Source organism: Apteryx mantelli, chromosome 1 (assembly GCF_036417845.1).
Source record: "Apteryx mantelli isolate bAptMan1 chromosome 1, bAptMan1.hap1, whole genome shotgun sequence".
Taxonomy (NCBI): Eukaryota; Metazoa; Chordata; class Aves; order Apterygiformes; family Apterygidae; genus Apteryx; species Apteryx mantelli.
The window spans coordinates 34,855,995-34,881,673 of record NC_089978.1 but is presented as its reverse complement, the minus strand read 5'-3'; the positions used below and the strand labels follow the sequence as shown (position 1 = coordinate 34,881,673).

Below are 25,679 nucleotides of genomic sequence, written 5' to 3'. Positions count from 1 at the left end.
CAGTGCAGTATACGTAAAATGGATTAAGAGCTGGCAATTACATTTCCACAGATATAATTGCTAAAAAACCTGCAACATGTAATAGGGGTATTCGCAGTAGGACTCCACAGGGATTGGTGTTAAGACCAACACTATTACTTTTGTTTGATATGGCATTAAAGATAAACTCAGTTTCAGTATAACTTGTTAATAACACCAAAATGAGGGCACAACAAGTTGCACATAGCACAAACACACTCAGTGACATGAAACACTTGAACATATATCTACACTTTGTGGCAGGAAAGCTGAGGTACGCTTGAACTTCCAAAGCTCCCACCATTCATATGAGGGATGTGGTTAAAGCCTGCAGCAGCTCTGGCCTGCACAGCTGAGTTTCTTTTTTGGAAAAACCAGGCCATGAGTTGGAGGGAATCAGAAGTACCCAGGGCTCTTGATAGCAAATTCAGCTATAAGGAGAAGTAGGAGAATCCTCTGTAATTACCAGAGCATTTCAGATGCAATTTAGATAAGCTTAGTCCATTTATATATGTATACTGAAAAAGCAAGTTTTACACTGAGGTAGAAGAATGTGGAATGTACTGAAAAAAAGTGCAGCACACCTTTGATAGCCAAAATCCATTGAAAGGGGTCAAAGGCCACAGTAGACAAGATCATGAACTCTCTTGGAAAACACAGAGCAAAAACGAAGATTATAATCCTTAGACTTTAGATGACAGGAAAGTCTGTGTAGAAGGGAATGATTTTTCCTCTGAATGTAGCACTAATGGGAGTATTACCTATAGTTGTTGCATTCACTTTTGTTAAATGATATTAAACAACTTATGAAGATATACAAAAGAACCATAAAAGTAATTTCAGATGCTGAACACTGCTGAAATTTATAAAGGAGAACAAGGAAAGTTTAGGCATAAAGTATTTGCTTGATATAAGTGAACTGTGTTGTAGGTATACATGGAAAGTGCCCTATTACACAGAAAGAACTTCTTCATTGGTTAAAAAGAAAAATGGAGATGTGATATTTTTGTTAAATTAGAAGGTTTGAGTTGTTTCTATAATTGTTTTCAGCTGGTAATAAAGTGCAAGGTTAAACTGTGATATTATAAACATGCTAATATGATAGTAAGTGTCAAAGTAAATTTGGTTAAAGTAATTTGTGTAGCTCATAAGAAGTATATCCGAGGGCACTGATTGCTCTGGTTCAGAAATATTTAGAAACTAAATAAAAAACAAGACAAAATAAGTTATAAAAGGCATATTTAAGGGCACCTAATCTGGGTGATATTTTGGGATGTTGCATCACTCTGCTTTCTTAAAGATACATTAAGCTAAAATCCTTCTTTTGATTTTGGCAGTAAGAAGTGTTAAGCTTCTCGCTTGCTCTTTGTTGCTATAACCCTGTGACCTTCTCTCATCGCTTTATTGTGACTGATGAGAAACCAGCCTTTCAGAAGTGATAAATATCAACTAAACACCATTTAATCCCATTCTAATCTGACAGTCAATAAATTTGGAAGGCTTGATCTATTTAATTTAGCAAAAAGGAGAGTCAGTATTTGATAACAGGGTTTAAGTATATTTATGGAAAGAAAGTATCTGATACAAAGTACAGTCATTTCACTGGATGGCTGAATAAATTCAGATTAGAAATTAGGCAAAACAAAAGAAGAGCAGGTAATCACTGAAACTACCAATAAAACAGTAAATTCTCTGATTTTTCAAGTCTGGATCTCTTTCTGGAAGATACACCTGAATCAAATGTCAACTATTTTGCTGTGTGTAGGAATAAACAGCTCAAATGTTATGGTAATGTACTATATACAAGACCAGACTAAATGTTCTGATGGTGCTTTCGGAATTCATAAGCAATGAATGTATGATTCACACCAGAACAGAAAGGTAGGAGAGTTTAGGGATTAAGTTTAGGGATTAGATTTAAGATGTCTTTCTGTGTCTTCTTTTAAATTAAATCAGGTTAGAAATGTTTTAACTCAATAAATTATTCATATCACATTACTGTCACTATAGCATAGAGTATTGAGTTTTTTATTTCTAAATTATCATGTTATAAAAGTAACCTGGTTAATAATACTGCAAAGCCAAACAAACCTACGAGTCTAAAATAGTTATGAGATCTTTCATGAGTCAGCATATTGTTTAAAATCACTTTATATTAAAGAAAATGCAATTAAAGCAAAATATAAATGCACATGAATATATGAATGTCCTGACAAAAATAATAATAGTATTGCATTTTAAACTCTGACTTCCTAAACTAACAATATATAGGCAGTTCTACAGATACTGTAAGTTCAATAGTAAATACTCAATTCGCTAAAATCCTCATTTTATATTCAGGAATAAAGATAAATTAAATTAGATAAGCAAGCCACTATCTCAAATAAAATGCTAACCACTTTCATGGAACAGATAAATGTTACAGGTTACATCCAGCCAGAACTTTTACCTTAAGTGTAAGAATAGAGAATGTATTCACATACAAAGCACATAACAATAAAAAATAAAGCAAAGAAAAAGTCTACTGTTCACTAGTATTTTAACAAGAATTTTTAATATGTTAATTTTTAATGTTTAATTGTTTTATGTTGAGTCATCTTAGCTAATATTAATCACTTAGATGTTAAATGGTTAGTATTAGTTAGTTAAGATACTCTACACAATCAGCTCCTCTATAATCAACCATCTATAATGCATTTCTACTGCTAGAGAGTGTGTTGTTCCATTTTAAAACAGGCGTCTGAATGCAGTGTGATCTTCACCTATTCACCCTCTTTGTTAACTACTAGGGGAACATATATTAGACCAGTTAAAGTTGGGTTATTCGAATCCCACATCTGAGTGTAATTGTTCCTAGGCCTTATAGCTGGAAAGGCCATGTCCTCTTTGTCCCCCATGCTGGGACATTCTGGCACATAAAGGTCAATCGAGCTGTACTATTGTCTTTATGAATTTCCCATGTGGCAAAATACAGACTATCAGAGATTTCAGAGTTACTTAGTAGGACACAATAATAATGAACATGGACAAAAGATCTGGAATTTCTGTATCCCAAGAATGTAAATATGCACTGATATTAATCTGTCAGAAGGAAAAACAATGTAGATCTCAAATTTTCGAAGATCTAATCAGATAAAAAGGAACTCCTCAAGTCTGACCTGGTTGACTTCAAATGAGCTTTTAGACAAAATTGGCCCATACACTGAAAGCTCCTGGAAATGTTAGTATGTTCCTTCATGAACAGCCTGTGGCTACAGTAACAAAAGGGAAAAGTATTCTAAACCATTAAGGGCTGAGCACAGACTACAGTCAGGTTTGGGCCACAAAATGGAGGGGAGAAAACCTTAAAAAAAAATCAAAGCCATCTAGCCTTGGCCCAACTATTGGACTACTTTACAATTTCTATTATTTCCAAAAGAAACCTCTGTTTGGAAGGCATTACCTCATTTTATCTGCTAGGTTTGTTTTGTATGCTATTCTATCACTCCGCCACTCCAAGACGCTTTCTTAGTTCTGCTGCCTTTTTCTCCATCTGCTGAATGTTCCAGTGCCATTGTCTTTTATTTGAATGAAGTTTGTTCAGTTGGCAATGCAAACGTTTTAGAATAGCATCATATCTTTTATTCTGCACCTAATAAAATAGAATAAAGTATATTTTAAAACTGCTTCCAAGTAAATCAATATTTACAGAGTGGGGATGACCTCATCTAACTTTTGTTTAAAGTGTAGATAATGACATCTGACCCAGTCATCCATGTTCACTTTATAAGTACTGAAGAGACACAGACACATCTGTGAAGCAATTCATCAGGCTTACTCTAAGTATCTGCTTTAGCGTAATATGAATCATACCTCTTTCTCCCCAGTAAGGAAGCTCAAGTGACTACGTCAGCATGGGTATCTACTCTGTAAATGTCTAAAATTTAATGAAGTGAATCCCATTCAAACATTTGGAGTCAGCACCTCACAGCTGTGGCAACACTACTTTGTATACCAAAGACTTCAGGCTGCAGAGTAAGAGGTGAGAAAGGGAGAAATTTTCATTCTTTGAAATGTGTGTTTGGGTATAGTTTAGAATATAAGTGAGGCAGGCTAGATGGCTGTAGTAGCATCTCCACTGTTGTAATGGATTTTTTTCTTAGTAAGGCAATACTGAAACAACGCAGCACCTCAGTGCTGCATTATTTGGAGGAGAATGGCTGCTGAAGACCCTTTGAAGATTTGTATTCTGAAGAGTAAACACATGAAACATTCATTATAACAAAAATGGAAATAATGGGTATTCACTTAATGAAAATTTGGGCTCACTTATCTTAATTTGAATGGCATATGAGTGGCAGTATATAATTATTCTTCTGTCTGCCTGTTGAAACATTTTTATGCTGTGTTTATTGTACAAATGATGGTGTACAGCTGCATCAAAACTATAGCATTGCCAGAGACTTCCTATGAGTTTCATTGCCTAAATTTAACATATAATTAAGTTCCTCAGTAATGCTTTTATAAATTGCACTGCCTTCTTTTATTGGTGATGAGTTGTCTTTATTCATGTTGCCTAGTTCTCTGCTATCATTCTTCACAACTTTTCTAGCAATTCTGTCAGATTCACTCATCTGAATGAGTACTTGCAGGATCTGAACATCACTAAGGTTGTGTTGTATGACAACTGAAAGATCCATGATCAATATCATCCACTCCTTTTAGAAATGTGCATCCTGTCATCGAAGAATAAAGACATGAATGAGGTGGTAGATGACCTGATTCTCATTGAATGAGAGAGCTACCACTAAACAGCAGAGAGGAAATCTGCAGTGGGCTTCCTTGCTGTTTTGGGGACAACTAAATAGCATGGAGTGAACACTAGCAAGCAAAACACTGAGTAAGGGTCTGCAGGTTTGCTTGATGCTGACAGAGAAAGAGCAGAAAGGAAAGGAAAGTGAAAGAAACTGGAGGCTCTGGATCAAGGAGCTGTAACAGCCAGTTGGAAAGCACAAGCCAGTCCAGCAACATGGAGGGAGATGGTCCAAGCAGTATAGCATTTAGTACTCCAAGTTTACATCCTTCTCCAGCACTGCTATCGGGGGCTGTTTGGCACACCTGCTGAGGCAGAGAGCACTAATATGTTTACTGGGCACATGGGAGGGAGAACACTACTCTTCTTACTGGGCCTTCTGAATATATAAGCTAATCATTAGAAAAAAATACCCTGGGAGTTGTGGAATCACCACCACTGGAGGTCTTTAAGAACAGATTTGACAACATCTGTCAAGAATAATATAGGCACACGCTGAAGTGGAGGAAGGGGTGCAGCAGGGGAACAGACAGTCTTTTGAGCTTTCTTTTTCTCATAGTTTTACATAACAATCCATTTTCTATTATTTATGGATGTCTTGAATTAGTCTTTATGACTGATGCCTTGCTCCTACACAGGTAATAACCATGATCTATTGTTAACTCCTATCCAATCCTTGGAATCTTGGCTCTGCTCCTCAAAAGATGGGTGGTGGTACTGGTGCTCAGGAAACAGAGTGGGACAGCATCTATGAGCCACCTTACAAATCCATGGATACTCCTGCCCGATGAGAAACATCTCAGTTATGAATTATGTGTACAGTTTATGAATTAGTCTGCAATGTCAGATCATTGACTTCTTTTGGAAAAAGAAGTCAGAGGCACACATTTCCTTGAAGAAAGACATCTCATCAATAATTCCTTGATTTTCCAAAATTCAGCAGCTTTAGAAAGGCATTCCGAATCACATTCCTGCACAGTGTGCTTAGTTAGGGAAACATTTGTAGGAAACATGAAATAATATTGAAGCAAAGGGATAGCAACAGGGCTGTGAGAGTCAATTTATTCTTTCTGAGCCATTAGCAAGGCTTCAGTAGGAATTCTGTAGACACTTAAGTGCTCTGGCGTATAGACATGGACTTGAGTGCTTAAAATCATTGCTGAATCAAGGCTCCAGACATTCTACAGCAACAACAAACTCATTAATCAAATGTGATGATCAGCTTGTATCAGGAGGCTCAGAATCCTGGGAACTCAAATGCTCTTGGCAAATTTATGACAGGAGACCAATTACTCTTAGTCCATGCAGTGCTAGAAGCTGAGACTCCATATGATACGTAGAAGTCATACGACAAGCTCTGAGCCTTGTGAAAGGGGTCAGTTTGCAGATTAAGACACCTAGCTTTAAAGGTGTACACGTGAGCTCCATGCCTAAGTTCTCATTTTGATCAATAGAGACCAGGTCAATACAACCTATAAAGTCTAGAAAGACTAGATTATGCAGCTCACCCTATTGCAAACATCTACATTTGGTGTTGACTGACACCAGCTGAATTGCTGTCTAGATTCCATCAACTGTACTAACTGCATCTCCATTGATTATAGAAGGAACTTGGCTGACTCGTGTAGACATCTACATTCAAACAGCTACATTTAGGTGTCTGCAAACTGGAGCTGAATCCCACTCTTGCAGCTCAGTGAAACTTCACTTGTATCTCTAGCATCTCACTTTTTTCCCCATGTTTGGTTTGAGTATTCTTTCCTGGGCTGTGCTGAGTACTGTTGGGTATTAATGCCTGTGCCTGTTCACTGTCAGCTGGTATATCAAAGGTTGGACTGCTTTCCAGAAAGCTTTCAGCTCTTAAAAGAAAAGGATAACCTGATTTGATTTTTAATCCTGCTTCCTTCTGAGACATAAAGATCTTACAATCCAAGCAACCGAGAAAAAGTTAACCTTCACTCTATTTAAGTTGTTTCTGATAAAACAGAACATTTTTTTAGGTTGCCTAATTTGACTTTGGGTTTAGAGATCTTTCTAAGGAGGATGTTGCTTTGATAATAAAGTATTTTCTCAGATGCTAAAGAATAGAACTGACCTATTTTAAAGTAGCTGTACTTTGCTCTTCATTTTAAGAACTCTCTCCTGTTCCCCATCACATGAAAAATGATTATTTTTCCTCCTAAGTTTTACGATGGACAATAGAGCTAACCTCAAATCAGTTAATCTTTATATTATCAGGCTTTGCTCATCAAATTTTGTGGCATTTATTTGAACTAACAAGATAGTTTTTAGCCTGAAAGTTTCACATCATCTATCTAGACATGCAAAGAATTTTAGTAAGGAACAAAAGATAAAATATAGTTCAATTATTTAAAAAGAGAGGTTTTAAACTATTCATTGGAATTTTATCTTGGCAGATAACTAGGAGCTGCTGTGTTTTCCCTAATTTGATGTCAACTCAAATTAGGGAGATACATGGGAAGGCCATTTTCTTGGTGCAATTGATTCTCCCATTGATGAGTTAGCAGGAACCATACGACAAGTCATGAATAATCAAGACAGCAGTGAGATTTAAATTATTTCAAAAATATTACAGAAATAAAAATTGTTCATGCTGTTCTACTATCTACCATTCAGTGACCTCTTCCTATTCAGGACATTGTTTTAAAAGTTCACAGCTGAACTCCTTAAAAAATTTGAGAAAAAGTATTCATAACATCAATTTTTCTCATGACAGCATGTGTATGGTTACTGTAAATGCTTGAATAGTGTATGGCTAGAAACCATGTATAAAATATTTTACAAATTCATCTGTACTATCTCCATTCTGTCAGAGACCGAAATTATATTTTATTCAAATGACTCACCTCGATTTCTTTCCTAAGCTTAGCATGTAATATTTTTTCTTCTTCCAGCAAATCTGTTTTTTTATTGATAAACTCTTTCACTTCTGTAATTTCCCTTTTTAAAAATGTAATTTCTTCCTGCAAATGTAAGTTAGGATATAGAAATCTACTCTTTAAATGATTGTACAGTACTTTTATTCATCTTACTAAAAAAGTCACATTTTAATAGTCACTTCATTAATAAAGATGAGATAAAGGTATAAAAATACACAATTTAATAGTTTGACTTAAAATTAAGTTTTGATTACTTAGCAAATCATAGGGTTTTAGGTACTTAAGAAGATATGCTACTGATCTGAAATGTGCAAACAACTATAGCAGTACAGGAATTTTAACTCATTTTGGTGTTTTTAATGTTGTTTAAATTCAATTTATTGGAAAAAATCAAGGAACACTCACTGTATTGAGACAGATCTTTTTCTCATATGGAAATATAATGTTAATGAGCCTTTATTTATCAGTGTTTAGAGATTTACTTGTACAACCAAATTTTCATCAATTTACTTTAAACACAGATTTTCAGTATTGAAAGCTGCTTCAAAGCTTGAACTTGTGACTCCAGCTCAACTTCATACATATGTTTGCTTAAAAATTGGTAAAGTTTTGGAGTGAAAACTTTCTACATTTTACAGTTGTTAAAAAGTATTGCAATTAAGTACAAACAGCAGTGTTAGACACTGGAATACCAAAATTAATATATTTTCCTCTCTCATGCTTTCCATTACCCTCTTAACAAATCTACCTCCTGCTGGCACACAGCTCAAATGTAGTTTGTTACCTGACAACAAAGCTAAATGAATACTGTGCTCTTATATGAAAAGTGTAACAATATTATAATGATCCAGAGAATTCTGGAAGGTGTATATGTAAGTTTATCCAACAAACCACAGAATCTCACAAATTATTGGCAATGATACATTTTAATTTACAGTTCTGTAATATTTTTCATAGCTGAGTTCATTCTGTCATGTAAGATGAACCTTTTACAATAATATGCAGATAATAGTGTCTGATTTTTCTTTTTTTTTTTTTTACTGAAGTCCTAATCAGTTAATCTAGCACTGGAAACTAATTCATACTCCCTATAGTCAGTCCATCATTAAGGTAAACATATTAGACAAAATGAGCATATTAGTTAAGCTATGCCAAAAATATTTCACACACAAGGAAAAGACTCAAAGAGGAAATGCAGTACCTGTACTTGTTTAATAACTGTTCCTTCTGGATTCTGGAGATCATGCATTAACTCCTCCTTCTTTGTCTTTAGCTCTTTAACAACGGCTTGCTTTTTAGCAAGTTCAATCATAACTGGCATTTTACTTTCCACCTCCCAAAAGAGACGTTTATGAGCCTTTATTTTTTCACGATATTCATTATTTCTTGCAAACATCATCTCAAACTCTTCTTGCACTGTTTCTGCATTAAGCCTCAGCTTTATATTTTCAGAATAAAGGGCTCTGACTTGGGCCTCCAGATTTTCACAATGATATTTTGTCATTTCTATGGCATGATCTTGCTGATATATTTCCCTTTCTGTTATCTTTGTTTCTAACAGAACAGACTCCATTTCTTTTTCAAGTTCCTGAAACTTAGCCTGTAAAATATTTCAATATTCACTTAAGAATATTTTTATTCAAGAGGATACTAGGTATCTAGTTAAACACTGTAATTTATATTTATTCATCTTCCTTTTCACTTGCATAATGTGTTCTGAATGGAAAATGATAGAGACATAATGTAAGAATACTGTCTTAGACATGTCCCTTTTGATATAAAAAATGAGTCTAAAATATGAAATAAAGTATCCTTCAAAATACTTTAATTTCCTATATTCACAAGATATGTAGGTTGTGATATATCACACCCACGCAAGTCTTCTTAATGTTTGTTTAGAGCAGCCATCTGCTTTAATTCAAATCATAGTAAAAAATAGCTAACTGCAAAACAGCTAACTGCACAAAATACACTTATAAACACAAACACACACACACACACACACACACACACACACACACAAACAAATAGAATGGCATTTGGGGTGACTGAGCTTAACTAGTCTTTGCTGTTGAGAGTGAGATTAACCTCAGCTATTTCTAACCCTCTAAGAGTTAAGCATCTAGTTTAACAGTCACCTATGTTTCTTCAGTCAGCAAAAGTGGACACGTCCAGGTAGTTTTTCATCCCATCACAAGAGGTCTTAGATGGGAGAGCTGAATTGCCATCTCAAACACATTTGTCCCTCTTTGCTGGCTACAGAGGGAGCCTAGATGACTAATTTAGGCTTAACATCTGCCTTGCAGTTGATACCAATTAGCTATGACGAAACCCACCCTAAGTACCAGCCAACAGTAGTGCATTAAGTAAGATTAGTATCACAATTTATTTCACCCATTATATTTTCCCTACTGGGAGCATCATGAGTACTATGAAGTCTCTTGTTGAATGTCTTGAACAGATTAAGACATTATTAACTTTTAAGAATAAAAAGTATCCTTTATGCATAATGTTTAATTTTGAAATCTTGAACTACAATTTTAGTATGATTTGTATCAGTGCTGGCCACCATCTAACAGGGACAGGCAAGCAAAAGCTCTTAATGGCAAAGATCTCAAATTTTCAAAAGAAAATTGTTTCACATGCCTACTGTGAATGTACACATGGGAACAGATTTAAAGATGGAAAAGCAGTCCTGCATTTTGACTTTTAAGTTCCTGATTGTTTAACTTCACTGTTCTACTAATATTAATGTCTGTATGGAATTTCCTAAGTTTTTTTTTGAAAGAAGAAAGAAAATGTGAGAGAGGAAGAAAGGAAATGAGCAACCTTAAGAATCTAGGATTCTCAAGTTCTGTGGGTTTTTGAAAACATAAAATCTGTTTAAACTGTTCAACTGTAAATTAATTGTTGAAACAGTTTCATACTATATTATGATGTCTTAAATTTCTTTTAGGAGAATGGTTCTTGAAAGGTGTGGTGAGTTAATATACATTCATAAGGAATAAAGTTTTTCACTGCTTCTTAAGGGAAATTATCTTTGTGAAAAATTTCAAACCTCAGTTATTTCAGATGCAAGCGTTATTTGGAGATGTTATAGTAGAAAATCGGTACATCCTTTCCATTCTCCTGTTCTCAAAAATGCCTGAACGCTATTGTGCTGCCTTAAATGCAAACACCTCGAAGAAACAAGATATGATAAGCATCTCTTGTTCATAGGAATATTTCCTCATCTAATCAGTGTGTTGCAAATTAAATTATTCTAAATAAGGCTTAGTACCTGTAACTGGAAAAGAACTGTTTTGCTTTTTTCTATCTCTGATGACTGTGAATGCTGCTGCTCTGCAACTTGTTTTACAACTTCAATTAGTGACGGAGAATTTTGCTTGGCCATTTTACACAAAAGGGCAGAACTGTAAGAACATAAAAGAGATGTGAATTATTTTATCATAGTTCAGTTTAATTCCTTACTATTAGTGAAAGAGAACAATATTAGGGACTTTCGTATGAGAGCCCGGATCAATACATAATTTCATTTGATTCATTTTTTATTATCAAGAACAGATCACTAATGGGTGGATACTCGAAGACAATGATTGAGAATTAAAACTCTTTCTTGCAGAGTTTTTTAAAATAACATATTACAATGTTCTCCTGGCTGATTCACAGGACAGATCCTCAGTTTGTGAATATAGTCATAGCTCTCAGAATAGCTGCTTCCCTCGTTTTTAGCCCAAACACTTACAGTACTGTTGTCATTGTCATACTGTAACTGCCTTTTAACTATTCAACCATTTTTAATGTAAGACAAAAAAAAAAGAAAAAAATAAATTGTCACACTGAAACAATCATAAATTGATATGATTGTAAAGATCACCTGAGTGATCAGAAGTGCTTAGTGCTATGTTTGTATCACTTCAAACAGAAGTTAATGAAGAAAATCTGTATTGTCAAATAAGGTGGCACTACTTTCTCAGGAATACATGCATGAGACTGATGCTATCTTCAGGACCAACATAAAGTAACTGGCACACAGATGACCCACGAACTGTCTGAAAGGCAGTATTTTTGGTCAGGGAATTCATCACTTGGTGTTTAGGGCTGTTGCTACTGCTGTCCTGCCCTTCCTCATCTCTCCCCTAACTTCTCCCCTCTACCCTGTTCTCCAAGTCGCAAAGAAGCAGCAGCACCTCCCCTCAGATCAGACAAGCCTGCCCGGTCCCACACAAGGCTCAGTCTCTGTCAGCCTCTGACGGGGCAAAGCAGCATGTTAAGCTGAACTCCCTGCGGTGCAAGTAAAGCTCTGACTTGCTGTTTGGGAAAATGCCAGAAGCGCTTAGTGGGCCGATCCACACTGGAAAACATGCAGGCAACAAGCTATGCCCGGGCCAGACACGGCCCGGCCGGCGGAAAAGTACCACGGTGCCCGCGCAAGGCCCGTCCTGGCGGAACCAGGCGCTGAGGTAACACCGGCGGCGGCAGGACCGACCCGGCCTGCGGGCCCAGCACCGCCGCCCCCTGCGCGGGAGGCAGGCAGAAACCCCGGCGCGCTGAGACGCGAACCCGAAGACAAGGGCGGCAGCGGCCGCCACCGCCGCCTACCCGCGGCCCCGCTCGCGCGCCTCCTCCCCTCCAACGGCCGCCCAGGGAAGGGGGTGGAGCGGGGGGGCGGAGCGGGGAGGGGTGGCCTCGCCCCGCCGCCAACGGCCGCCCAGGGAGGGGGGGCGGAGCGGGGAGGGGAGAGCGGCCGCTGCCCGCGGCCAGGCGGCGGGAGGGCGCAGGCGGCCGGCGAGGCGAGGCGGGGCGAGGCGAGGCGGGGCGGGGCGAGGCGAGGCGGGGCGGGGCGGGGCGGGGCGGGGGCGGGGGCGGGGGCGAGGGCGAGGGCGAGGGCGAGGGCGAGGGCAGTGCCCCGCAGGAGGCGGAGGAAAAACGGCCCGTGAGAGACCTGGCGGAGCGGCGTCTGTGTGGGGCCCAGCCCCGAAGCCGCCGCGCTTCTGATGTCATTCCCGCGGGTCCACGCTGGCTGCTGCCATTCCAAATAGCCGATAATTTTTTTTCCTACAGTTTTGCTAAGCTTTTTTTGTGCTTTAAGTTCCTTCAGTTATCTAATTTATTGTATTAAACTGTATTTTCTGTGTGTCTTAATTTGTCAGTATTTGATACGCACATAAGTTTCACTGAATACCCTTAGGTTATAAGCAGAAAGAAACGTGTCCCCCGTTGTCCTTCCTTAACACCATTCCTTATTTTATACTAACAGATTTCTATCACATCCACTCTTACTTCTCTGAGCTCCAGGTTAAAGCATTTAACCTTTTCATTTTTTGCTCAAAAGGAAATCCCAAATCTTTGCGACTGCATTGCTCATCTCTGGATACCATCAGTTCCTTTCATCTCTTCTTTGAAATTGGATGACAAAAGCTGAATATAATATTTCAGCTGGAGAAGTAATATCAGTTTGGCATTCTATTCTCAATAGTGTTTTGTACCCTGAATATTTTCTGACCTCTTTCATTGTCCTTTTCAGCACTCTGCTCTGAAAATATCTCAATAATTCTTTTTTTCTTAGTCTGGTTGAAGGAAACAAAATGCTTGTGTTGGTCTGCCTGTCTTTCAGATCCCGCTGCTAATTTTTAATTCCATGGCCTACTTCAACCACATTTGACAGTGGGCCAAAAGCCTAATAAGGTAACTGCTTTCTGCACATTTCATGAAAATTGGTGTTTGGGTGAAGGAAGGACAAGATACCCGGGCTGGTTCCCTTCGGGAGGGAAAGCTGGGACAGTTCAGTTCTCACCCCTTCTGTCTGTCAGCAGCTCCAGCCCAGCGCAGCAGAAACAGCAGGGGAAATGGCAAGGGACGCCTAAGATGTATTATGGGGCTTGATCTGGGAGAAATATAGGTTTACTCCAGTAGTGACACCATTGAGAAAATGTATTTATTATCATATGATCCTTGGACAAACTGATACAAATCCCTCATTCCCCCTCCTTGTCTTTTTGACCATTGCATTGTCCTGTCATAATATTCAAACTTTTTTATAGAGCTCTACAGAATATACAGACTCCAGCGCAGTTAAAAAAAAAAAAAGTGTCCAGTTTTAGCAACATCCTTTGAAAATTACTTCACATTTTCCTGCTTGCAGGAGAAACTGCCTTCCTCATTTCTGGCCTGTGACCCCGAAGTCTGGTCTCTCATAACCTCTCTGTCAGGGTTAGTCCTTCTAAATATGTTTTTTTCTTGATTGACTGCCAAATACTTCACTGGAACATGCAGCTGCCTTTCAGGAAAGGACACTTTTTTCTGTCTGCACAAGTTTTCCCTTAGCTTATTTGTATTCATATTCTTATTTTGGCATGCCGAGGATTTCTGAATCTGTTTGAGGTTCAGCAAAGCTAATGCATTTGCACGTATGATTACAACAGTGAGTTAGGGTTAACACTGCTTCCGGGTTTAATGTTACTCAGGCACTTAATCATGTTGGTGCCTTTCTGTACAGTTTGTTCTTTCCTGTGGCTAGTGACAGCAACAACGCAGGGTCTCATCATGAAGAAGAAATACAGGTTCCCACTCCAGTCTTACCTAGAAGCGGAATTTCCATCTTGTACAAATCAGCTGCAAGACTGACAGTGAGAATTAAGATATATAAAGCTGGTAATGTGTGTTTGTATCAGATGATATCTTTCCAGAGTGTAAAAGGATTGCCTACCTGTGTAAGTAAATACCTGCTTTTTAAACTTTATATATGAAAACTGCGTGTACTTCAATATTTTGATTGTAAGTGCTGATTTCTGTTTCTTCTACATTGCCTAAATAACCCTAAATTAGAGAGGCAGAGTGTTTTGTTTTAATCCGGTTTAAGAAGTTTTAATGCTTTTTTTTCAGCTTTGCTGTTGTTGCAATATACTATTTTGTTAAAAGTATGCTCTCATCCCTGTTCGCTTGGACTGCTTTAATGGTCTGCTTTCTTTCTCTGGGCATCTCTCTCTAGCAGTTGTTAAATATTTCTTGCCTTTTTCATTTTGTCAAAATTATGAGTTTTCTGACATTTTGTAAGAAAATAAAGTGACCAATAGGATCCAAAGATGCAAGAATTGCTAGCAATCTTTTCTCATCTGGCAGAGACCTTTCAGAATTAGATTTCAGGGTTTTTTGAAAGTTATTTTTAGATGATTTTCTACCCCAATCTGGTTCTTCTCTACCATTTGGTTTTATTTACTTCATTGTTTCCTTCTGTATTCACTTTCTCCTTTTTGTTCTTGTTCCTCTCCTCTCTGCTCTTCCGTTCATTTATTTTTCTTTGATTTTCTTTTCTTGAAGTCAGTGCCAGAGAATCTTTCTACTCTCCACATTTTTGTACTGACAGTGTTTCACAGAGTGGGCGAAACAACTAATGGGTGGCCTTGGCTTCAAGTTTATGCAAGTATTTGCCCTGCATTGTGTATTTAAATGAGCAATTCTTTAATAAATGCACTTAAGTTTTTCTGATACAGTTATATACCGTGAGACTTTCCATGGAAGTTTAGGTCTGTGGAGCTTAAGTTATTTAAAACCTGAATAGCCATGAACGTGTTTCATTCTAACATTGCTTTGCTTGTCGAGCCTTGTTTCGAGAAGGGTTTTGTTTGGGGTACTTAGAAAGTCCCCCCATAAAATTTATTATGACTGTAAGCAAATGGACTTCTGACACCACTGACCTTAGTGGGGCTCCATGATGCAAAACTGGAGGGATACGAGGATGAATCAACCCCATGATTTCTGTGTGTACATCCCAATAATTGCCCCTGTGGATTTTTTGCAATACACACACGGCTCAATAACACTGTAGGCAGTTACCTCTCCCTCTGCAAACAATTTCCTTCCACCCTTTCTTTGGTGGTATTTTTCTGGGGAAGTACGAGGACAGCAATTAACTCTACTAACCTTACTCTATTGACATATCAGAAGTAGAGCAATAATATATTTTTCCACTACACCTCTTTGTTGTACTATCTTTGTTGAGATTATTAGCTGTACTTACATTGGGATCTTCTCATTGAATTACAAGCCTCCCACAGAGATAATCAGGGTAAAGAAGGAAATCTCCTGATTTCCCAAGTCATGATCTTTGACATCAGTCCATTTCAACACCATGTGCTTAGCAAGCTGTTTTTTCTACATTTTTTTTTTTTATCAGTTATGTGTAAATAATACTCTGAGCAAGATCAGGAGTTATAAATCCCTTGACAGATGCTTTTATCTGCTGTCACATTTTGATACTTTCAGTTCAGCCTTTTTGATAAATTAATCTTTGTAAGTATTCAACTCACAGATAAGAAAACATCATTTTGATTCAGGATTATTTTCCTTCCAGTCTAGGGGAAAGAACCATGGAGAAAATAAAGAATGTTTTCTATAAAACCTATCCTGAATAGAGAAATCATTAAAATCAGAAAGGTCTTCGACCTCTCATTTGAATATAGAAACTCTTGAAATCCGTTGTCAACCATAAAATGCCAAGGAGGACATCAAGTCCACCATAGTGGACTCAAGTACAAAGTTTTTCTGCAGGACGGTGAAATACTGTGAAGCCAGAGCACGTATTTACAGGAGAATGGGGAGTTGTGACAGGAAAATAGTGCCAGGTGTTAGATGATATGGTTAGCTCTGGTAGCAGAGCACAGATTTCAAGGACTTAAAGACTCTCAAGTCTTTTAATAATAATGCATTTGTATTAATAATTAATACCTTTGTTCCTGCAAGGGTATTAATTCGTGTTCAGACACAGTTTGTTACTGTGCCACAAAAAACTGGGGTGTTAATGAACACTCTAAATGATTATGGAGTCTTAACACTGATGACAAAGCTGCATCGTATTCCTCCCAGATCAGGCACAGTACTTAGTCATGAAACCTTAATAGGCACCTGTTCAAGGTTCCTGAAAGAAAAGGGAGCTGGTGTCCTGTTGCAGACCTCTGCAGGAGGCCTGCACTGGAAACAAAGGAAAACTTGTAGAAGATAGAGAAAAGAAAATAAGATGTTTCTAACAGGTTATATAACATAAGGTCTCAGAGCAAAAGAAAGAGGAAGAGATGGATGGACAGCTTTCCACAGACAGGTAACCTAGCAGGGCTTGGATCAACAAAATTCAGCAAAAGAAGAAAACAAAACTGGAAGTACACTGTGGATCACCAGACAAGCAAGGAACTGCAGGATGGTTTTGGATAATCTTGATGAGTCTTGATTTCAGAGCAAAGAATGCCACTAGCCTAGTGAGGAAACTGAGACAGGAAGTTGTGCAGAGTATATATGATTTACTTCTGTGTATTTCTTGTGTTAATAAGTAAAGTTCCTGCATGTGTGTGTTCATGGCTGTGCCTGTGTTTGCAGATAAAAGAACTATGCTATCATGTGTCCCTGAAGGTAGAAATTAGAAATCTGAAAGTCAAGACTTTTGGTAGAAATATAGGAAAATTGCAAAAAGTCCTGTGAAGGCCTGTGGGAAATGTGTGTTCACAGCCCGGCACCCCCACGGCCAGAAGGGGTAGCAGACATAAGCTCTACCCCAGGGATAAATGTGTAAATTCCCCCGCCCCCAATTATTATGGAAACCACTCCAGTCCCAGCAAGCTGAGAGCATGAAAACCTCCATGTTTGGTTCTTCTCACAGGAGCTGGAGGAGTGCCCAGTGTCAGAGGTCAAGATGATCCATTATGTTAATGTAGATTAATTGTATCAATAAATCTAGTATCAGAGACTAACTTTTCATTATCCCTGACCTGGAAAAAAACTGAGGTGAGTGAGGTAGTAGAGAAATATAAATAAATGCAGAATAATTCCCATTTCTGCTGCAATACTGGATGTGGTGGGAGAAATCTGAGGATATTTTATTACTATGTCACCTTCTCTAAACATAACCACTAAATGTATCCCCTTAATAAAATAACACTACATGTTTGGACTAATGATGCCCTCTTGCCTTTTTGTTTATTTTTTATGATTTATTATTGACTACTTGGTAGTTTTAGGAATCTTTCAGTTGCCTGGAATATGGTGGAAGCAGTACTGATTGATCTGTTCAGCCTGCCAGCAAACTTGCAGAACAACATCCAAGATTTACTGTGTAACATGCTGGGAACTATTGAAGAATGCTCTTCCGTCACTGCTCCCCTGGTTTATGTCATGTGCTGCCAGACACAGCGGAGTGAAAGGAATGGTGAGCAAGAGTCCTTGCTTCCAGCTCTGAGGGATTTTCAGGCTCTGAAGAAAAGCCTGGAGGTGGTATGTGCTCTGACTACAGCTGCTGCTTTGTACACCATCAAACAAAGACTAGATGAAAAAGACTTAAGCATCATTAAATTTATTCTACCTGCCTTCAGGAGGAACTTAATGAAAGTATATATAGACCATCTCTTTACTACAGTTTACCAATTTGAATTTGAGGATTTACAGATGGCATCTAATTGTAATAACATACTGATAGCTGAACCTCAGACTGAAGGGCAAACACTTCCTACCCAGGACGTGGAACTCATCACAAATGAGATTCAGATGTATTTGCAAAGCCTGCCAAACCTGAAAGGGGAGCTCACCATCCTCAGATCTTCCCTGATCCCAGGTAAAGTGGAAAACAGCTTCTAACTATGTTTCAGCTAATACATTTTATATAGACTGTTCCTCAGCATACTTCTTGGTTTAAGGGAATCACAGTATTGCTCAAGATTTGGAAATCTCTTCAGGCAGCAAATAGTGCTATATGTTGTTGTAATATCATGTCTTTAAGAGGGGGAAGTATCAATGCAAGTGTAGTAAAAGACTCCCAGGTCTGTTACAAGCCCGGAGGCACAGACAGAGAAAGAAGAGGATGAGGTTTACTGGCAGCATTATTGCAGACAGTAAAATTTCTTTCACTCCATGTGGGAATTACCCACAGTGAAAGTTGCCTTCATCTTCCTTAAAGGCAAAGCAGGATTTCTACTGCCCTATGGTCTCGTGGATGCCTGGTTAATCAGACCAATGTCTCAGTGTTCTTGCTCTGGTGTGACCCAGCATACTGCAGTATGTCTCACATGCAGTGTGATTACAGAGTCCTGATCCAGAAGAAAGCTGAGACATTTGCTACTACAAATATTTGGAACTGTCTCTCCCTAAAATCCAGAATCTGAAGGGAACACAGGTGACTTAAAGTCTTCAGTCTCTCTTTCCCATTGGGCTTCAAGTTTTCAGTTGTGACTTTAAAACAATCACACTATATAAAAGATTTGGCAAATCTCCACTCTGATTATATCACTAAGCTCCTCAGCTATTCAGATAGCAAATACCACTTCTGGGACTACTTATATTTGACTTTGCCATGCAGAAAAAAAAACATTTTTATCTAAAAACACTGGTTCCCTTTGGGTGCATGGGGCTGTGATATGGGGTCTGCACTGTAAAAATGGAGGATTTTTCAATTAAACTAGAAGTTCTCAATGTTTTTAATGTACTTTTGAAAGATGTTTGAAATTCTGTAAGAAATTTTCAGGACTGATACTTTTGTCAAAAAACCTTGGGAGATGCCACCTGAGAATATCGCTTTAAGAATCTACTCTCATTTTCTTCAGTGAGTTACCTCTTCTCTGGGGTTTGCACTACAGCCCTGTAAAAAGACAAGCTAAATCTGCCAGGACTCCTTGCTCAAACCCCTCTGCCTAGACCTCAGTGGATTAGGATGCTTAATGTGATAATAGGAAGTTACTCTTTCATCTCATACTCACACCATGTTTTCTTTCAGCAAAAAGCACAAATTCTCTTACTTTTAGCAGAGCCAGAAGGAGACTTAGAATCCTTGAATTTAAATGCCATAATTAACTAAGAAGTCAAGTAATTCTCGACTTGCTTGACTGATTCCAGTTCTTTTCAGCATAAAGCCATGTAAAATCTGGATTTGTCTTGTCCTGAAAACAGTTGTTTGTTGTTTTCTTTGTGTTGCTAGATGATATCTTCCTACATGGATTCACCACAAGGACAGGTGGGATCTCCTACATACCGACTCTAAGCTCCTGCAATCTCTTCAGCAGTTCCAAGCGGAGGGACCCACAAGCTGTGGTTAAAGAAAACCTCCGGAGGCTAGCTATTGCTGCAGGATTTAACCCCGAGACATTTCACAGGGTCAAGGTATCTTATCAAACAATGGACTTGTGTAAACTGATCAAATCTTCCTTCATGTATCACTGGTTAATAGTATAGGAGTTATCTTTCTCAGCAAGAACTTGTGAGAAGCAGGACAATTAAAACACTCATTCTGGCAGTTTATCTCCAGGAATAGCCTTCAAAACTATCAGCCATTTGGCACTCTGTGAAGAAAAAGCACTGTTTCTTATCCCAAGTATATTCTAACAGATTGGTAGAGTAGAATAATCAGATAATGATCAGAGAAGTTTCTCTTAAAAAAAAAAAAAAAAAAAGCATTTTTTCAGTGGCTTTCTACTGATACATTTGCATGGCATTTGAACAAGGGAGTGCCTGATTTCCATGCATAGCAGTTGGTGGAAAAATGAATGTTTCTTGCAAAGATTCTTGCATTAATCAGAACTTGAATTTTCGCTGCCTTATCACTGTGCATGTTCTGTTTTTGTCTTGACAGACTGATCATGGTAATGCTGTGTATATTATGGGAAAGACCGAGCCTGACAGCTATGATGGAATAGTTACAAATCAGAAAGGCATTACAATAGCAGCTCCGGGAGCTGATTGCATACCTGTGCTATTTGCTGATCCTGTCAGAAAAGCCTGCGGTGCTGCTCATTCAGGTAGGAATTTTAAATCACAGATATCAAAATAACCAGACGACCACAGGAAAGAGAGCTTTGGACTGGGATTTATAAATTAGCAACTGAAGGTACACTGAGTGAGAACGAATAAATTGAAGATCACATAACAGTTTAGTTCCTGTCTTGTTAAAGTTGTATCCTGCCCAAAAAGAATCAGTCCTGAGAATAATTTGTTTCTAGAGCTATGAAATTTGTTGATTTTACTATTTTTTTTTCTTTGGTCTGGTTGCTAAAACCAAATTAATTTTTTTGTGCCTCACCAAACTTCTTATGTAAAAGAATGCCTATAAATCCAGTGTCTTCAACAATCATTTTGAATCAGAAGAAATATTTGTGTGATCTAACCAAACGCAAATAAAACTGAAGCAAGGATGGTTAGAACACCCTGAGGATACGTTCCACTTCTTTAGATGTCTCACCTGTTAGGCGAGAATACTTATGTGGTGAGACCATCCTGTTGGGGCTGTTTCACCTTATAAAAAACCCCTATGTTATGAGGTCGAGGAGAATGAATGGCTGAGAGTTTCTCCTTGGCTTCGATGCTAGTACACACCTTGATATGGTGGGATGCTTCATCTCTACCTTGATCTTGTGAATACCACCTAATTCATATAATTCTTCATGCATTCCAAAAATTATCCACAACCAGCTCAAATTTGTGAATCGTCATAACATGATCAGATCTTTGATTTTCTGTCAGTAAAGTTGTTGCTTCCACCCCCACCCCTAAGAGTTTACCTAGCCTTGTGTGTAATACAGTTTAGGTATCATTGGATGCCTTTGAAATGCAGACTCCTAACAACTTTTAGCAAGACATTCTGTGGATGAGTTGTTCTGTTTTTCTTATATGATTATGAAAGGCTTTAGTCATATTACACAAGAGCTCCGTAAACTTATCTGTTCTCAGGAGATCCTTATGTGGACCATAGCAAGCTTAGGTTAAAGATGCTAAGAATTCTACCACAGCTGACTGGGAGAGAGGGGAATGTTGTAGTTTTAATGGGGAGAAGGGACAGAAGGAATTTTTCTGCTCCTGAAAGTTTTAAGAGATTGAAGTTTTACACTTCAAGTTTTTAAACCTCATTATAGGTAAATACTTTAATCTGTAGCTGTTACTTTCTGTGCTGCCTTTCACTTACCTAGTTCTGCCTTCCCTGACCCACGACACTGCTCCTCCAACCCATATTGCCACCTTCTCCATGCATATTGCCCATACCCAAACTGAACTCCCACCATCTATCCCCCAGTTTCTGGGCCTCATTCCCACATCACATTCCTTGACAGGTCTCCAATTATCTTACAGTTTTCTTTTCCTAAATCCATTCCTTCCTGTCCAACCCTGCCTCAGTTCATGTCTGACTTGAGCACATGTTGCTACGTATACAAATAAAGGCAATTATGTACAGGGGCGTCTCAGTCTTTGGCTGTGGAAAAGTAGAGGAAACGTGAACTAGCGTATCCTGTCCTTTGGTATGAGACTCTCCCTGTGCAATGCAAAGAATTCTTGGGACTCAAGCTAAGATATGAGAACTCAAAGTTGAGCTTTCTTCTATCTATTCCAAACAATGCCAAAGTGCAAAGGCAGTTTACATTTCCTGTAATCAAACATCATAAAGCTAGAGGCTGGAGCTGCCTTTTTTTGGGAAAATAATACAAAAAAATTTCATCCTTTTATAAAGAATGTTTCTGATTGGAATATATTTCTATTATGTCATATTCCTGTTGAGGAGTTTCAGGCCAGGACAAGCAATAAGGTGTGCTCTAGTTGCCAAAACACTGGGAGGAAGGAATTCTGGAATCCTAATCCAAACTCTTATCTTTAGTTTCCAGCTCTGCAAAATGGTGATATCACTAAACTGTCAGCTGTTAATTAAAAAAACCCAACTAATTATTTGTGCTGTGTCTATCCGTTTGTGTCCTTAATAATGGTATATATTTTAGCTACTGTAAAATTAAAGAGAAAATTTATACAATCTATTTAATTTTTAACCTCTCATTTATCTCAGGATGGAAAGGCACTTTGTTAGGAGTGTCTATGGCCACAGTAAATGCTATGGTGTCTGAATATGGCTGTAATGTGAAAGATATCCTTGTGGTCCTGGGCCCATCTGTAGGACCTTGCTGCTATAAACTTCCTCAAGAATCAGCTAAAGAATTTCACAAAATTGATCCAAAGTGTGTGAGACTATTTGACTCTGCAAGTCCTTATATTGATCTTAGAAGAGCAACACGGTAAGTCTACTGTATGCATTTCTGTGACATAACACTTTTTATCAGTATAGATTATTATCCAGCAATATTATGGTCAGGGTTACAGTACTCTCCAGCACTTTGCAGATCAAGCTTTGAATGAATGACATTGGCTCACTTTTGCTGGATTTCAACTATTATTTCACTGTTACACTTTAAAAGTAGTTTCTGGACTCTAGACAAATGTTCAGATTAAATGGATTCTTACTGGTTGCACAAAAGCAATAATTTTAGTCTAATATTGAAAAAAAATCCCCCAAAGCAAATAAAAGCCTCAATTACAATATTGGCACAGTTTACTTAGGTGGTATTTGAGGTGCTGAATGATAGTGTCTTAAGGAATGTGAAGATGTACAGATCCATTGTTTTTTGTTTCTCTTCCTTTCTCTAAGGATTCTTCTTGAGACTGGTGGGATTCTTCCTGAGAACATCCAGGATGATTCTGTCACAGACCAGGATCAAAATATCACTTTCTGTACTGCATGCCACCCTGATAAGTTTTACTCTCATTTTCGTGATGGCACTAACTTTGGGACACAGATTGGCTTCATATCAATCAAAGACTGAGTTAGTATCTCTTACTCTTGAATAGTATTTGGACAATAAGTCTGGTGCATTGCCTGGCCTCCTGCTCTCCTAGTAGGTCTTCATCCTTCCTTTTGTGGACTTTCAATAAGCAATTCACAGGTCTTGGGATTCTCCTTTCCTTCCCTGCCATTCTGAGACAAGAAGAAATATCTAGGGTATGAGGCCAATAACTCTTGTGAGACATGAGCCAAAGGGAACAAGGAGAACCTCCACCTGTGACAAAGCCCCTCTGAAATACAAGATGCAAGCTCCCATTGTCGTGCTGTCTTGACCAAACATTTCCCAGAAACCTCAGTGCCTTAAGATGGTGAAAGCACAAAAGCTAAAGTCTTCATTAGTTTCTGAATGAGTCTTCTGAATGAGGTGAAGTATAACATACTGATATAGGAAAGGAAACCTGCATTGCATATTAATTGTTTGGGAACAGCCAACTTTGGTAATTTCAGCTGAAGATTAGCCATATAGAATGGTGTGCCTGGACTTGTTTTCCTTCTCTGGATTAGTTTAAAGATAGCGCCAAAACACTTACAGGGCTTTACCTATAGAAAAATAACTTAAGTTATATAACTGAGATGCAAGCTTATGAACCCTAACCCTTCTGTATTTTTTTCGTTGTATGAAGAATAGGACTAAGACGCTTAATATATGACATCTGTGCTTATGTTCCTTTAGCATTTTTCATTAAACTGTTGTCTCTCAGCTACTCTCCATTGAGACTGTCTGAATAGTCCTCAGTTATTTGGTAAATATTTTAAAAGGAATATGAAATTAGCCAGAAGATCAGCTAATTTTACTGACCAATAGCTGACTTACCTGTTTTACTAACAAAACCCAAATGTGCCCAGTTTTCTTATGCTCCTATAGAAAACTTGTCTGTAGACGTTGCCATAGATATGACCGTTCCTGACACAAAAACAGTGGGAACCTTTTTATAGTTCAGTCCTTTGTTTTCAGGTCTAAAACTGTTTACTGTAGCTTGCAGAGTTCCCAAGCATGAGTCTTGGGAGGATGGTCCATAAGTGGTACTTTCTATTTTTGAATCCAAAGAGCTTTACAAATTCTAGAGAATTTTGCCCACTAGAGGTCAGTGCTCACTTACACTGCACTTCCATCCCTGCCTGCACTGTGTAGCCGGCTTTTCAAACAGCATTTTGCGAAGCATTGTACAGCATAAGCTCTTATTGCCGGTGCAATCATCTGCCAAGTTATTCTGGTATCTGTGTTTGAAGAGTAATCTATTTTTTATTTTGCCGGACTGTGATTCAGAGCCGTTCCATCCTTGTCCTCTTGGAGAACAGATTTTTGCAAAAACTTTCTTTTAACTGTGAATGGTGTTTCTTAGACAAGGGTGGTTCTGATTATGTTACCCTGTGATTATAGCCATCTACCAAAAAATTATTTCTTCCAGTTCTCCTACCTCTTCTTTAGAAATATTATTTATTATTCCTCTTCTGCTATAGTACTTCAGGCCTTTAAATAAAAAATTGTTTCAGTTATCTTTGAAAAACCTCTCTGTTACTTTCATCATTCTCAGCTTCTGTCTGTGACTTTACTGCTGTGACAGTCACAGCAGGGTTCAAATTAGGGGTTTAAGTTCCAGCAGAGGTTCAGGCTCACGCTCAGCAACTTAATGCCATCAAGCATGTTAACGCACAGTAGCTGAGCTACGATCATGGTATGTGTGTGTATTACTGAGCTATGCCAAATATAGGGTAATATAATTATGGACACTGACAGGCATATCTTGCTGCACTGGGTAAAAAAATCACTACCCTTGCTCTTTAGTCTGTCTCTCTGCTCTGATATTTAAGTGTGAACCTGCTTTATGGGCACTGCTTGACCTAGCAATGGAGTGAGTAAGATGTGTTCCCTTCTGTTGTTCTGCTGTGGGGGTAGTAGCACCATGTAGTCTTCAATCCCTGCACCTGAAGCTCTGCCAGAGATTATCTGTCAGTGCCCTTCTCTTAACCCTCTTCCCTTGTAGGTTAAGAGCATGTGATCAAAAGCAGCTGAGTTACTTCATTTTGCAATTTACCGCTTGGCAGCCAAAACATCATAGGTGTCCATGCGCCTGCTTTTAGCCCATCTCACCTCAAACATGATTTCAAACTAATGCATTTCACTTTGCAGTAAGTAAATGACCTTGTACCTATGTTAGTTTCCACAGTTCAGATGCTGAACAGTATATTAAGACACAGTGACTAGAAACTGATTATAAACCCTGGCTTGTTTATACCTGCTCAAGAATGACAGCAGAGACTTTCTGTTTGGAAAAACACCATTTACAGGTCACGGTAGAACCATACAAGCTGGAGAACATGTCAGAATAAGCAGAAACAC

At 38.3% G+C, this 25,679-nt stretch overlaps 2 protein-coding genes across 2 annotated transcripts; one reads left to right on the top strand and one right to left on the bottom strand.

The window, feature by feature from the left end:
- Positions 1-3,499: 3,499 nt before the first annotated feature.
- Positions 3,500-11,104, bottom strand: CCDC122 (coiled-coil domain containing 122). Its single transcript, XM_013948310.2, has 4 exons — positions 10,991-11,104; positions 8,912-9,310; positions 7,678-7,794; positions 3,500-3,649 (listed from the first exon to the last, which is right to left on the bottom strand). The coding sequence occupies exons 1-4, from the start codon at positions 11,102-11,104 to the stop codon at positions 3,500-3,502; spliced, it is 780 nt and encodes a 259-aa protein (XP_013803764.2).
- A 2,160-nt stretch (positions 11,105-13,264) lies between these two features.
- Positions 13,265-24,803, top strand: LACC1 (laccase domain containing 1). Its single transcript, XM_013948320.2, has 7 exons — positions 13,265-13,398; positions 14,231-14,423; positions 17,712-18,307; positions 19,664-19,845; positions 20,315-20,480; positions 22,508-22,733; positions 23,144-24,803. Exons 3-7 carry the CDS (start codon positions 17,740-17,742, stop codon positions 23,316-23,318), a joined length of 1,317 nt encoding a protein of 438 aa, XP_013803774.1. The 5' UTR covers positions 13,265-13,398; positions 14,231-14,423; positions 17,712-17,739; the 3' UTR covers positions 23,319-24,803.
- Positions 24,804-25,679: the final 876 nt, after the last annotated feature.